Source organism: Lagopus leucura, unplaced genomic scaffold (genome assembly GCF_019238085.1).
Source record: "Lagopus leucura isolate 7727_CA_CO unplaced genomic scaffold, USGS_WTPT01 Super-Scaffold_100008, whole genome shotgun sequence".
Lineage (NCBI taxonomy): Eukaryota > Metazoa > Chordata > Aves > Galliformes > Phasianidae > Lagopus > Lagopus leucura.
In genome coordinates, this window is record NW_024962265.1 from 13,076,966 (window position 1) to 13,092,917 (window position 15,952).

A 15,952-nucleotide genomic window follows, 5' to 3' on the forward strand; every position below is an offset into this window, starting at 1 on the left:
CACTACATCAGCCTTCCTACAGAGCAGCAAGCAGAAAAAACAGTGTGGTCTGCCATTCCAGTGCCCCTCACTTCTACTGATCCCAGAACAGATCTGGTGGATTTAAGAGAAGTTGCGTGCAAATGAGATGGAAAATGGACACTGCCTAAATGCAAGCCTACAGTACTTAACATGATTAGACTCAAGCATGGAAAAAAAGTGGATCTTCCATGTTTGCATTAAATTTAAACATAGAATGGCTTGGATTTTAAACCCCACCAGCTCCAACCCCTGCCATGGGCTGGGGCACCCACAGCTCTATGGGCAGCTGTGCCAGGGCCTCACTGCCCTCTGAGTAATGAGCTTCACCCTAACATCTATCCCAAATCTCCCTACTCTTAGTGTAAAGCCATTCCCCCTTGTCCTGTCACTATTCAGCTGTCCCTCTCCTGTTCATAAACTCCCTTCAAGTACTGAAAGACTATCAGGTTTTGCCAGAGCCTTCTCTTCTCCATTCTGAAGAAGTCCTGCTCCCTCAGCCTGTCTTCACAGGAGAAGGCACTCCAGCCCCCTTAACACAGAAGACCAAAATGTAGTTCTTAAGGAATGTCGCCAGATTGAGCCTTTAATGAAAGTGGTTTCCAGAGCCTTGTTGAGAGAGCCGCTCTAATGTTCTATTGGTGTCTCCTATGTTCCAGCTCACCTGTTCGCAGACTGCGGTGGTATGCACTACCAACTCCTTTACAAAAAGAGTTCCTTTGTATAACATCAAACAGTAATAGTAGCATCATATCCTCAGAGACGAGCTGGTAGAGATAGCAATATGAGCCAGCAAAGAGACTCCTCCAGGAGTTTGCCAGTGACAGGAGCTGGCCGTGATATAACATCTCCTGTTTCCAGCTCCGTTGGGTTATCAGCACACGCCCAACCCCATACCAGCGGTCAGTGCTTTAAGGGACGACAGTGTTAACAAACGCTTTCACCGCAATCGGTGGTGCGACCGCGGCGGCGTTCAGCACACCGACCGCCTCCCTGACAGCGCAATTCGGCTCCTGAAGAGGAAAAAGTTCATTTGTCACTCCCGGAGTCACTGCGGGCCGGACCGGGGGCTGCCCGCCATGGCTGCGCCCGGAACCCCGCGCTGAGCCCGAAGCCCCGCGCTCGCGGTAAGCAGTCACGGGGCTCGCGCCCGAGCGCGCTCACGTTCCGATGCGCCTAAAGGGCTTCTGGGTCACACCCCGCGGAACGGCAGCGGGGAGGTCGTGCAGCGAGATCTCCCCGCCGGGCAGCGCCATCGCTCAAAGTGCCGCCTCCGAACGGAGACTCGACGCAAGGAGCCACTGCCGCAGCGAGCGGCCGCCCCGCACGCGCGTCTCCGGCCGGCGGCTCCTCGGGGCCGATGCCGCCCCGCTACGGCGCGGGAGGGACAGCGCCGCCCCAGGGCCGCACGTGCGCCGCCGCCGTCCCCACCGCGGCCGGGGGCCGCCCGGTGCCGCCATGGCCGCCGCCGCCGGGCCGCGCCGCTTTCACTTTCTCTCTCGCCCCTCAGGCACCGGGGCCGCGGGGCCCCGCGGAGCCCCACCGACGGTCCTCCCGCACCGCCCCGAGGCCGGGCGCGCTCTCTTCCTCCCTCCCGCCGCGGGGCCCTTCCGGCCTCGACCGGGCCGGCAGAGAACGGCAGCCGGCGGCGGCCCGGCTCCGAGCCTCAGCCGCCTGCAGGCTCGCGGGTCCGGAACGGAGCCCGCAGAGGTGACCCCCCCTCCGGCTCCGTCCCTCCCGCCGTGCCCACCTTGTAGGAGTCGGTGGCGAGGAGAATGTTGAACTCGGCGCCCGCCGCCGCACACTCCATGCCGCCGAGCCCCAAGCAGGCGCCGCCGCCGGCACGGACAGGACTAGGCTGTGCTGCCCGCCGCCGCCAGGCGCTCGGTGCTGGGAGGGGGCAGAGAGGAGAAAGGGGGGATGGCGGGAGGCGGAGCCGGGCGGGAGGCGGAGCCGGACGGATGATGGCCGGGCGGGCGGGACCTCGCTCGGCTTCCGAGCGCCGATTGGCCGCGCCGCCGAGCCGCCAGAGGCTGTGCCGTGAGGTCAGCGCGCGCGTGGGCGGGGCCAGGGCCGGGGCGGCCTCTGATTGGTCAGGCGGTGCCGGGGGGAGGAGGGGGACGGTGTGACACCGCGAGTGCGGGGGAGAGCCCCGAGCCGCACGTTCTCTTTCATCGGAGTCCGGGCGGAGGGCGGAGGGGAGGGGCCGGGCACGTGACGTCACCGCGCGGCCGGTGCGCGCTCTCTCCCGATTTGCCGAGGCATCGGGGGCGGGGCGAGTGCGGAGCTCGGTGGCGCGAGGGGTCGCGCGGTTCGCGGGTACGCGCCCAGGGGCTCCAGTTTCGATTCCTGCGGGCGCCGCCTGTGGGCGCGATTCTGGGAAGGGGCGGGTCGGGGCGTAACCCAGGGCCTTGCAGGAATGCGGGCACGGGAGGGGCCCTTCTGACAGGTGAACGGACTGTGTGCCTGCTGCTCGTCAGCGCTGCGCTAGGAAACGCTTTAATTAGCCCTTCCTGAAACACCGGGGAGTTTGGTGGTGTGTGGATCCAAGCCCCAAGTATGTACAGAGATCCCAGTGTATGCTTCGAGTTTCTGGATGGGCAGAGCTGCAGTGTGCTGTTGTTGTTTCCCTATTTCGTTTTCCTGTTGTAAGAAGTCACCATTTTCAGAGCAAGGACTAGGATGGGTGGACTGCACTGGTCAGGTTGTCACTGGAGCACAGGCGTCTCCAGAATCTCAGGCACACGATGGGGACAGAGGCCACTGTGGGGCTGTGTGTGTCTGTGCGTGCTGCCCCAGGCCCTGCCCTGGGCCCTGCTCCACTTGGCCTGGCAGCAGAGATGGCAGCAGCCTGTTCTATAGGCAGAGCACTGGAAGGTTTGGACCAGGAGCTGTTGCCCTTTCACTTTACCAGCACCTCTCCCCAGCACAGGCCTTCCTTCTGCTTGCTCTGTTGCTGCTTGCAAGGTTATCTCCCTGCAGCAAAAATATTGGCATCTCCCACCTGCAGTTCCTCCCTTGGGGCTTTCTGTGGCTCTCCCTTTGTTTGAGGAGAGCCAACTGCCCTCTTCCATTAGCAAAACTCATCTTAAAATGCTTTTTACCAAATGTCAGTCTAGGAAGCTTATCTGCCTTGAAATGCTTTTGCTGAAGTTCTCTTGACTTGACTTAATTCCTTCTCCCCCAAGGAGTGTGCCATCAATGCAGGACCATGATTACGGGGCAGTGTGAAATTGTCTTTACACACAACTCTGCCGTGCTCTGTTCCCAAACTTTACGTTGTGATCTCATTTACACCTGATTTTTCTCCTTGTCCTTCCTCCATGTGTTCTTTCCTGGTGACATTGTGGCAAAAGACAAATCTCCATTTTTGTTTGGAAAGTCTATTTTAATGTAAGTCAGATCACTGAAAAGAAAAATAGATTAATTTGATCAGATCCGTCTTTTATCTTAAGTGTTCCAAGAAATTAGAAAAGTCAGAGACATACCACAGGGCTTGTTGTTTTTTAAAAACTGACATTTCTCGCTACAGAGTTCTGCTGATAAATCTTCAAGCCTTCAATAGCAAAATTAATGATGATTTGCTCAGACAGAATTTTTGTCAGCATCTTCCCCCTCCTCCTGCTGGCTCTTTCTTGGATCTTACAATGTGCCTGAACTTGAAGAATGGTTTAATTTAGCTCATGTGAGCAAATCTAAAGCTGTATCTGTAATGAAATATTGTAAAGTTAGGACACTTCAGCGTATTAATAGAAAATAGTATTATGCTGAATAGAAGTATATTACATCACACTTTGCTGGTTACAAGAACATATTTTAAATTTGGATAAAAAGGAAATACTCCAGCTGTTGTTGCAGTGGGAGTGTATTGCAATGGGGGAAGAGAGGTGAAGAGTGGGGACCTCAAGCACTGGATGCCTGTGCTTTATTTGTCTGTTATCTTTCTAAATGACTTTGGGCTCTTCATCTGACTTACTGAAACCAGAATTTGTAATTTAAATAGGCATAACTTCTCTTTTCAGATGGAACCACATTAAGAAATTGTGTTCTTCAATTTAAATGGAATTTCAGCTGATTTTTTTTCTGACAGCATTTAGCCTGATGATATAACTAAATGCTCTGTTGGTGAGCATCTTCAGTGAGTGAGATCTTCACAAATGATTTCTATCACTGTCCTTTGATATATAAGACACTTTTAGAGGTACTCATTTTACATGTTTTCAATAAACAAAACAGTAATGGTAGGTTTTATAAAGTCATATTAATGCAGGGACATGTTTTTGTCCTCCAGGATTTCTGATAAGAAATTATATTGAGTAGTAGAAGTATCCATTAGCAGTTTATATTTTTAAATATATATATATTTATATGTACATAAAGTCTGTCATGTAGTCTATTGCTGCTTTTGAAGGAATTCTGTCCTGCAAATATGTTCTCAGGTTGGTGTATTGTATACAAGATCAGCCAAATTAAGATAGAGATTAGATTGTATCACTTTGATAACCATTGCAAAACTGGATATTTATTTCATCTAGCTGTGAGAGTTGTGTCGCATCTACACAGAAAATCCACGTGAGTGAAATTTCTGCACATGAATTTTTCATCTCACCTGAAGAGTTTCTGGTTCTTTTGTTGTTTTCTTTTGTGGGTTTTTTTGGTTTGTTTGTTTTGTTTTGTTTTGTTTTTTTTCTGGGATGCCATTCAGAGGGACCAAGACAGGCTTGAGCAGTGCACCCAGGTGAACTTCATGAGGTCGAGGCAGCGCTCACTACCAATACAAGCTGGGGGATGAAAGGATTGAGTTCAGCCCTACTGAAAACGATCTGGAGGGTACTGGAGGATGGGAAGCTGGCCGTGAGCCAGCAATGTGCCCTTGCAGCCCAGAAAGCCAACCATATCCTGGGCTGTATCAGAAGCAGCACAGCTAGCAGGGTGAGGGAGGTGATCCTGACCCTCTGCTCTGCAAGACCTCACCTGGAGTACTGTGTCCAGATGTGGTGTCCTCAGGACAGCAGAGACATGGACCTGTTGGAGTGCATCCAGAAGAGGTTTCACAGAAATGATCCCAGGAATGGAACACCTCTCCTATGAGGACAGGCTGAGAGAGCTGAGGCTGTTCAGCCTGGAGAAGACCTGAGAGTGGCCTTTGAGTATCTAAAGAGGAGCTACAGGAAAGAAGAGGACAGACTCTTTAGCAGAGTCTGTGGTGATAGAACAAGGGGAAATGGCTTCAAGCTTAAAGAGGGTAGATTTAGGTTGCATATAAGGAAAATGTCATTTACAGTGAAGGTGAGGAGGCATTGGAACAGGTTGCCCAGAGATGTGATGGATGCCCTGTCCCTGGAGACTTTCAAGGCAAGGCTGGATAAGGCTATGGTCAACCTGATCTGGCTGTGCACGTGCCTGATCATTGCAGGGGGGTTGGCCTTTAAAGGTCTTTTTCAACTCTAAGGATTCTATGATTCTTTTGATAATTAGTTCTCAGCCTGCACCAATCCCTCATTCTCTGTTTATCTTGGTGATAATTCCAAAGCATATTGGTGAATCTGGGATTGTTCAGTCTAGAGAAGACGCTCAGGTGAATCCTTATCACTCTCCACAACCACCTGAAAGGAGGGGCCGGGGGTGTCTTGGTCTCTTCTCCCAGGTAACATGGGATGGGATGTAATGGCCTCAGTTTGCATCAGGTTGTATATTAGGAACAATTTATTCTCACAAAGAGAGTCAAGTGCTGGAACAGGCTGCCCAGTGAGGTGGTGGAGTCACTCTCCCTGGAGGAACATTTAGATGTATTAAGACATGATTTTGTGGGCTTATATTGGTGGTAGGTGGATAGTTGGACCAGAGGTCTTTTCCAACCTTGGAATTCTATGATTCTATAAATTAGATGCCAGCATTATATTTTAAAACTGATAATTTCTGTTTAAATATGTAGATATAGCTGGTCTCCTTTCTGCTTTAGGTTTGCACAGGTTGGTGCAGCCAGTGCTCGTGGTGGTGTTGAAGCTTTTAACAATTGGCAGCAGATGTCTTCCCCCAGCTCAGTGCACCCTTCATTGTGAAACTATGAAGAGAACAGAGTGGAACCTGGAGACTTTTCATCAGGACTAAGTCTCCTAAATTTTCTCTTGTCCTTCCTAAAGCTTCTTACCCTACACCTTTCTGCAGCACCTCAGTACTTCCTCTGTATAGTTAATGGCATTCTTTCACCATGGATGAAGCTCCAGAGATGATCAGTGCATAACTGGCTCAGGTGTTAGTACCATCTAAGTAGATTACAGCAGGCTTGAGAATTTTATTCTCATTGCTAAATGGCATCCATCAGTAGTCTTGTAAAATAGTATCCTAATCACAAGGAATCATGGAACAGTGGATTATTTTGCATAAAGCAAATAAAAGAAAATCCTGACACATCACTTTAAATCATATTCAGCGTGAAGCAAGCACTAGTATTTCTCTCCTGTAATTTATCCAAACACTTGTGCAGAAGTCTAATTAACTTGTAACTCAAAATAATCTTTAAAAATTCTGTGTTATGCAGGCTGTGTAAATAACTGACCATACTGTGTAAGAAAATAAGATGTGCTATAGGATAAGGTTAAATCCAGTGCAAGATTCTACTTAGGGGAAATGGCAGAGCTTTTCGGTGGGCAGCCACACTAGATTATATGTAGTTTGATACTCAGATTCTTGGATCTCTGTACATACAATATATATATAATTATGTATGTAAGATATATTTATGTATATATACAGAAACTAATATTCTATTAAAATACTGCTTGGTGGTCTGTCTACTGAAGTTGCTGTTGAGTTCATGGTATAGCAGCTCTTTCCTAAATTCCAGCTTAGCAAGAGATGTTTGTCTGTCTGCAAGACCTGGGTCAACAAGAATTTTATCTCAGGATGGCTGTCCTTCAAGAACTTATTAGATTTTGTGGTTCAAAGTGTGTATTACAGCAAGCCAGTTTTTCTTTATACTTTCCTAAGAGCTCTATCTCATCATTGGATCTTATCTCTGGGAGGAGATGCACGTATTTCTCCTGGGGGTAGATTCCTACCCTTCCAGATGTGCTGCAAGACCTCTTGCCTTGGTTTTTGGAAGAAGTGAATTTCAGTTTTGTGAGGCTAACCTGACTTCAGGTTATGATTATGGCTTTATTTAGCTCATACAGTATATGTCAAGAAATAAAAAATGATAAGCAGTGCTGAGGCTTTTGCTTGCTCTTCAAAGAGTAAAAGAAGTTCAATCATTCACTTCCCTGTTCAGAATAACATGAAGCTGAGTTAACTTGAAGATGCTGTCGCACAGGTGGACAAATGCCACAGGATCCTTTGAAGCTTCTGAAGCATTGAGATACTTGACTGCTTCTGCATAGTTGCTGCGGATCCATGACAGTTCCTCTGCTTTGGCTGAGTCCTGAGGCTCTCTCCATCGAGAGCCACTCAGGTTTCTCTGCTTTGTTTCACCATTGCTCAATATTTTTCATGAATTAAGTGTTGTGCATGGATATTTGAGTGCAACTCCCTAGAACCAGCTTAGATCAGGACAGACCTTCCTGAGCGAAAGCTTGCTGGGTTTAACGGGGCTCCATGAGTAAAGGTGCCTGTGCCATACTTCTGAATCTTCCCGGGGTCCAGACATACAGTGAACAACACTAGCTTGGGTCAGTAGAGTTTATTTTATATTATTATGTTCCAGATAACATAAAAATGGATAAACTGCTTCTAGATCTAATCTGACACTGCTTAACTTTGTGCAGTGCAGTGCAGCACCTGAGCCAATAAACTTTGTGTGAGTAACCTCTGAGCTGAGTCCATGGCACATACAGGCTGAGTCCATGGCACAATCTGCAGCTGAAATAACCCTCTACGGCCAATTAAGGGGTGGCTGTGGACTGTGGCATGCAGTGAGTAGTGATGTGAACATTAAACTGGATCACCAGTGCCCACGCATCAAGGTCCACAGGCATCTGAGCAGCTGGATTTCCTTTTCTTTTAAATTGAGTAAGTAGAGAGTGTTTTCTTTGCCTCTCAAACCAAATTTTCTCTGCTTCATTACTGTGCCCTGAGGCTCAGCTTGGGCAAATAGAGTTCATGTTAATTAATGCATCTGGCTTTTACAGGAAGAAGAGTGAACTATTTCCAGTAAATATATTCCAGGATTCAGAAGTACTTCTAAATAGTTTCCCCAGCAGTGTTTGGCTGAGAATTTTTGATGTTATGGCATAGCGTGAAGATTTTACTGCCATTTTTCTAGAATGAAGTTTGTAATTTAATCACTTCTCATTGCTCTGGAGTAAAACAATAGAAAGTGAGTCCTCTGGAGCTGAGACCACTTCAGTTCTGTGTTTGTTTATCCCCCAAGGTGCCAAGGACTGATTCTATCCAGAGCCTCTGCACTGCCATAATAACAGTGACTGCAGCGTCCATAGGGCGAGATTGAGCTTTGCATGGGTGGAGGAATAAGAGACCTCAAACAAAACAGATTGCTTTTCTATTGTATGTTTGAAAGGATGATTTTCAAAGGGAGTTAGATGTACAATTGTGCGTCCTGGTAAAAACATGTGGTTCACAATATCCACAGCACCATTGCATTAGCAAAATTTGTGAAGTTCAACCACGCCACCACACTTATGTCTGAGGACCAAGTGCCAGCTGTCAGGCTGAGAGCCTTGCTAATGGTCTCCATGCTCATTCTAGAAAGGTGGAGGCTATGCCTACCTTTGTTTTCTTTCTACACACTTAGGAAGAAAAGGAAAAACCAGGAGCCTCCTAAAAACACTGATTCCCCCCAGTTTCCATTGTTGCTGTGTTGGCAACATGGAAGATCGGACATATTTAGTGACTGCCTAGTTTCTGTAGCATTCGCACTAGCTTTGCAGGAAAACTCCGGAAGCAAAACGAGAAAAATCAGTGCATTTGTAAAAGCCAGCAGCCAGCCCTGCCGCTTAGCCATGTGCTCCAGCCCCGCCGTTACACTCGTGGCTCCTCAGCTGATGACCTCAACCAGTCTCCTCGCATGAACTTCAGCCCTGAGCTGGTGCTGTGCTAACACGCTCAGGCGTGCTCTGTTAGGCGTGATCCGCAGCAAGCACTGCTTCTCCCATGAGAACCCTGAGCTGCCGCTGACTTTGATAAGCTCAGCATCTTGCCTACTGTTTCTTTAAAGGGAGAAAAGAATGAATAATTAATTGCTGCTCTCTGGAAGAGTGGTATGGAGGGCAAGCAGTACTGAACAGACAGCTTTCTGTCAAAAAAATATCACATTTGGTGCACTACATGTCTTTAAAAAATGTGTTATTTTTTCCTTTGCCCACTTTCTCAGTGAGATCTGGGAAATTTATCAGGGAAAGATCTTGCTCCTGCTGTTCCCAAGGAGTGTGAATGCTTAGATTGCAGAGGGATCAGGACTGAGCCCCAAGTGATGCCCATTTCTGTAACAGCTCACCACAGGCTTGGGGTTTGACCATGGGACAAATCAAGGCTCTTTCAGGCAGTCAGCAAGGATGTTGGTGGCTGGAGCTGAGGTGCTGCAGGGATGCAGGGCTGTTCTGCTAAGTCATCCTAGCTCGAGGTGAGCAAACCCTGCAGACAGATGCAGCGTCATTTCTGCTCACTCAGTGCTGGTGCATTCAAACTGCTGCTGGGCTGTGCCATGGGTTGTGCTTCTCCTGTGCAGAGATGGAAATAAATAAAGACCTGGGAATTAGCAAGGACAGCACCTTCAAAACCAGGGAATTTCCAATGGAATTTGATGGAAATTAATGTTTGGGTTTGCATTCTGTTGATTCTTAAGATAACAATGAATGAAAAGAATGAATGAATTTAGAATGAAGAATGAATTTAGAATATTAACCGAAATCCAGCAAAAAACTACTTTGTATACTTAAATTTAGAGTGTCAGCAGTTTTATTGACTTGAGCAGGATTAAAATCAGCATGTGTGGTGAATAATTGCAGAGGTGATGAAGCAGCGTAGAAGTGTGTGCACTCTTTTGTGGAGCTGGAAATCTTTCTTTTTGCTGTCCCAGGCAGGAATGATCTCTGCCAAAAAGTTATTTTTCTAACAGTGGTCTTGCACAATATTTGTACTGGCACAGGGCACTGAGCTTTGCAAGTTCTGCACTGGCTGGTTTATGGGAAATGCCATCACTGGCACGGGAACAGGGATCCCTGCATTCTGCCCACTGTCTTTACAATATATACACAGGTTTTTCTGCTCTCTTTCAACCCCAATCCATCGTAAATTCTCTGTCCAGCAGACAACCTGGGGCAGGCGGACAGGCAGCCTGCGCTGTCTGAGCCAACTGGTCGGGGCTGTGCTGGAGGGCACGTGCTGAAGCTGCCTCATTCTGCAGGGCTGCCAGTTACACAGTGGGCAGTGACAGCAGAAAGCTCTCCATGCAGGAATAGATTGCAGCAGTGCTTTGTGAAGAGCTTAATCCCATTAGTGTGTGTGAAGCGTGGCCTAGAAATCCTCTATGGATGAAAGCTGAGGGATGTTGTGTGCGGATGCTGATGGGCGGAGGTTCTGGGGCAGCTGTGAGCATGCACAGAAGCAAACTGATGGGCACCAAGAAAGCCTTTGACTCGAACAGATACTTACCTGCTATGTTATACACAGCTGCATAGTGCTTTCTATGAATACTATGTTTGGATTTTGTCTTTGTATAAATCAAATTCTACTTGATTCATCTTTATTGTGATTTCAATTTAATACTTCGTTATGAAACATGAAATGAAAACTGGAGATGAGAGTTTACCCTGTGACCAGAGGAGACAGGGATGAAGTTTGTGCACCCATTTGTGATCGATACAGATCAGATTGATGCATATACAATAAAAAACCCATTACCTAGAATTATGAGGAGCTACAAGAAATGCTGAACAGTGGAACAGGAGGAAAAGCTGCCTGAGCTCTGTAGGAAGAGGTGGCAGCCATGCTATGTGACAGCTTGTACTGCATTTGGAATCAACATGAGATCCCAGTTTGAGCTGTTTTATTTGGATTACACCTACCCAACAAGTACCTGTAGGGTCTGGCTCTTCTCTTTCACTTTGGCAACATCTGGGGAGTTTGTCAATCTGATAAACTGCTGAACTGAACTGAATCACAGCACAGCCCCCTGCACACAGCATTTTCTTGCCAGCATCTCTTCCCATCCCGGTTTGCCAGGCTCCCCAATCACAGTTCCTGCATATGGTCTCATTCCTTCCTCAGTGCTCTCAAGAAATGAACCAAATAATTAAAACACGCCCCTGAAATCCCCACTTGTTTACAGCTAGTCCTTCCTCTGGGATCATGAGCAAGGTGTCTTTTCTATTTATTTCTCTGTAGATTAGATCCTGAGATCCCAAAGTGAGTGGAAACTGGAGGGAGATTTTAGATTGCTGATTTTAGAGATAGGATTTGTGTCTCAAATCAGCACTGAAGGTATTGCCTGAAATGAAGCAATAATCAGCTCTCTGGCAACATTACTTCTTACACATGAAATGTGATAATCTTTAGCACAAAATTAAAAAGCCAGGCCTTTAGCTGATTGGGCAGCAAGTAATAATCGTTCCACAAATGTTTTGAGTAATTCCTAGTGTATGTTTAAGTAATTCCTTACTTAGTGAAGTAAATACTTGGCTTTATGACAAACTTCAGTTTCAAACAAAACATGGACCTTTCCATAGCCACTGTTAATTTTGCTACGCAGTATCAGTCCCTTCCGTGTGTTTTCATTTTCTCATTCGTTTTCTCTATCTCAGGTATGCATTTTCCTGCTTCTGGAAGTAGTTTCTTTCTTCTTGCTGGGGTGGCAGATGGTATCTGATCATTTTTTTCTCTGCAGATTACTCCTTCTATGGTCTACATAGTAATGTTTTCTCTCTTTTATAACCTGATCATAGTAGTAGGAATTAATCCATATTCCTATTAAGAGGATTTATTTCTGTATCACTCACCTTATATTTATTAGTTCTAATTTATTATACCCATAAAAAAAAAAACCTGACACTGTCACAAGGATCTTCCATTTGATAAGACCAAGTTGATTCCAATTAGAAGGATTAAATTTACAAGACTTTTAAGGTATATACAATTAACTGAAAGATATTATACAGTTGTTAATCCCAAAGGTCTCTTTTACAGAGAGAATGAAAATGCCCTAGGAATTGGAGGGAATAAGGAAATACCTGAGTGTAGCTCAAGAAATAACGTTCTTCTTGATGCTGAAATATTAAAGACTCAAAAATATTCCTCCCAAAGGGAAATGTTTAGAAGATAGTAAGGGTAAATTGTCTAGCCTGGAGCAATGCAAAAAAGTGGAAGTGAAATTAAAGATGGAAAATAAATGATCCAGAAGACAACAGTGAGAATATATATGTAGAAGAAATGGTCATTTGTCCTTGTTTATGTGAAGTTTGCTGCAGTAATCTTTGCCATAGTCATATGAGTCTTATGAGTCATAGCTGTGGGGAGGTTCTCAGGAGTTCCATTAAATCAGGAAAGCAATACAGGAATTGTATCTTGATTTAAATTCACACCATGGCAGGTACATGGGTGTTTAAGCTGCTGACTGTTCAGTTTACCATCTATTGTATCAGATCGGCTTTCCAAGAGGCGTACGTGGGATTGTTTTTGTGATGTGCAAGGTGGAGTCAGGGCAAGGAGAACTGCTAATTTCCAGTCTCACAAGGGTGACATGAGAGCTCCAGATACAGTCAGGATGTGGTATGGTTCTGGATTCACACCTGGGAATTAGAGAGTGTTCCTGGATGCAATAGTGCGCATGTATTTTGTAAAAACATTGTATGACTTTGATGTGCTGGCTCATCAGGAAGGGAAAAAGTGAAGTCTTGGCAAATAACCGAGCCCATTACTTTTCTCTCCACATTCTGATGGGTATCTGGCAACTCACTTTAAACTCTCTGTGATAATTCATAAAACCATCCAGGCTGGAAGGGACCTTGGAAGATCTCTATCCTGGTCTTCTGCTCAAAGTGGGTCGATGTGGAATTTGGACCAGGTTTCCAGGGCTTTGTCACGTCAGTTCTTGAACATTTTCCAAGGACCAAGGCTCTCTAATTTCTCTCAACCAATGTTCCAGTATTTCATTATCCTTCTAGTGATCTTTGTCCCTGTTTCAATGTCCTTGTATGCACTGGAAAGCTGCTATTGGGTGCGCCCTAAAGCCTTCTCCAGGCTAAGCAATCTCAGCCTCACCTGGCAGAGTGTGTGGGATCTGATCACATCGGATGAGACAAGGTTCCTCAAGAAATACTTGCCTCAATCCTCTCCCATGGGGAAGGCTCTTCCCCTTTGTTCCTGCCTATAGACATAGTGGCCTGAGAGACCTTTCTGGTGATGACTGAGGCAAAGGAAGCCTTGAGTATTTTAGCCATATCTGTGCCTACCCATCTCATTCAGCAGCAGGCCCATATTTGTGTATTCTGTTAATACTAATGTAGCAGTAGAAACTTTTGTTGTCCCTGATGCCTCCCACCATGTTTCAACTTTGGCTTTCCCAAAATCATCCACGAGTTCCTGAGCAATGGTTTAATATTTCTTTTGACAGCCTTTGTCTGTCCATCCACCCAGCCAACCAAACATCCCAGAATTCTGCTGGTATGACTGATCTCATAATGTTTCAGTGATTCAAGTGATGTCATAGATGTGGAGTCTTGTTGCTTCAGTTTGTTTGTCTGGCAGCGTGCTTGCGTATGGGTATTTGAGATTGCTTCTTTATATCTATTTCATCCTTCCCAAGGGCTCTCTTTCTCCTATTACCTTGTCCCATTACTTACCAACCTGACCTCCCTTACTTAATTGCAAACTATTATCACTGTTCCCTGGTGTACTGTTTAAAGTCCTCTTTACCAGCTGGCAAGCCTGCTGTCTATTTCTTCCATGTAACATGAGGATGGTTGTAGTTTTCTATAGTACAAGCATAACATAATTGTAGATACATTAAAAAAGTGAGAAGAGATGGTGAAAAAAAGTGTCTGCCTTGTGGGAAAATTCTGTGCAATGAAAAATCTGTACATAGTAGTTGGGTCATCCATACCTTTGGGATTCCTGGATGTCCAAGCATGCTCTTTTCTCACAAACTGGTTGCTAGTAAGCAAGAAGAGGCCTTATTTGAACTTCTCTTTTAATAATAAACTCTTGTCTGTTCAATCAAAAAACTCCTAACCAGTTGCTCTGCTAATATAGTGCGGAGGGACAGTGACCATACAGCTGGTGAGTAGACCCAAGGCTGGTTGGCAGCTGGAGGCATTCTGGGAGCTCTCTGTCAAACGGTTAGCTCATAGAACCTGCCTAGCTCCTTGTACAGGTTACAGTAAAAGCTGCTGGGAGCACAATAAATAGTGGTTTCTGTCATCACAAAAGCAGAGATTGTGAAAGCATTAAATGTTGTGCTAACAAGGGAGGAAGATGGCTACCAGGTGGAACTTGAATCAGCCATTCCCCCTTTACTGTGCATAGGCAGTAACTTTTCCATGAAAGTAATTGATTATTGTCTTGATGAGCCAAATGAGCTGACTGGAGCACCCATCAGAGCAGTGAGTGTAGTGGGCAAGTGCAGAGATCTCTAGAAGAACACAACAATGTAAATATCTTCAACCACTCACTGCAGTCGCTGTCTCCTCTGATTGATGTATTTTATGTTAAAGTAAGAATGACTCTGATTCAGGAGAGGAGCTTAAGATGGATGAGTCTGTCTGTACAAGCAATGTACTGATCTTTCTCGAGATAGATATTTCTGTATACTTCTTGAGAAAGATTTTAAAGTTTCTAAATTCTTCATAAGGAGCCAGCAATTCCAACATTTCTTTGAATACTGCTGTGAATTATTCATGAATAAAAGATTATGTTGTATTTTATCTTCTATAAAATTTCTGATGTTCATCTGGTCTATCTAGAAAATCGTAGTGAATTCCTGCATAGCTTTAATGCTCTTGATTATAGGCAACTAGGGAACATGAAGTTCACTCAACTTTTTCTGAGCAACTCCTAGTTGTTGTCACAGAAGCAGCAAGATGGAAGTGTTTTAATCTTCTACAGCTCTACCTGATACCTACTGGCAATCAAGCAAGTGCAGGTCCTCTGTTTTTTAAAGGCACTGCTGGAACATGAACTTTTACTCCTTCCATACGTATTAATTACATTCAACTTATCTCAGTGAATAGGGAAGGCTAAGAAAAATAAAACTAAAATACTTGCAGCCTGTTTCATTCTCTGTTACGCTGATATAAATGAGGCATAAACATACTGAAGTTTCACATACTCTTATGTGAAACTGGCGTGATGATTACAGAACTGGGCAAGTTTAAGTTTAAATTTTCCTCTCATGGTGTAAGTAAAATGGATTATTGGATGTGAACTCTGATTCAAAAAAAGGCACAAGTAGGTTGTTCTATGGACTATTGTTCTATGTTCAAAGGTCTGCATTTTTACTTTACAAGTGTCACACACTGATTGTGCAATTATCATGTAGCCTTTCATAATAAAATGAAATTAAGAGTCCACATCACTATATCGCCATGTAGAAATTGTTGTAAGGGTTAGTTAATATCATCAATGCAGTTAGCTATTGGAAGACATTTTCACTGGAAATTTGATTGCAGTCACATTCCTTGGTAAACAGCTTTTTACTTACCACACAAATTCCTTTAATAGGTTGCATCTGCAAGAACTGAAGCTTAACATTTTTTTCTGTCTCTTCATGCAGCCAAATCAGAAGTATTAAGAGATTTTGGAAAAAAATATACTTTGAATTATTTGTGGGTTTATTATCTTACAGAATCTTACAGATTTTTTAAAAATAAGAATATTAATTCAGTGTTCTGAATAAATTTTCTGTACTCTACATAGTAATTGGAATATAAGTCTTCAGGATATAATATAATATAATATAATATAATATAATATAATATAATATAAT

General features: G+C 45.0%; 1 protein-coding gene across 1 annotated transcript in view; it reads right to left on the reverse strand.

Annotated features, from left to right (window-relative positions):
* NAMPT (nicotinamide phosphoribosyltransferase) overlaps window positions 1-1,893 on the reverse strand; it is a 29,644-nt gene extending 27,751 nt beyond the window's left edge. The window contains exon 1 of the mRNA XM_042872405.1: window positions 1,769-1,893. Within this exon, the coding sequence (XP_042728339.1) occupies window positions 1,769-1,828 (60 nt within the window). The 5' untranslated portion in view covers window positions 1,829-1,893. The remainder of the gene's footprint in view (window positions 1-1,768) is intronic.
* Window positions 1,894-15,952: the final 14,059 nt, after the last annotated feature.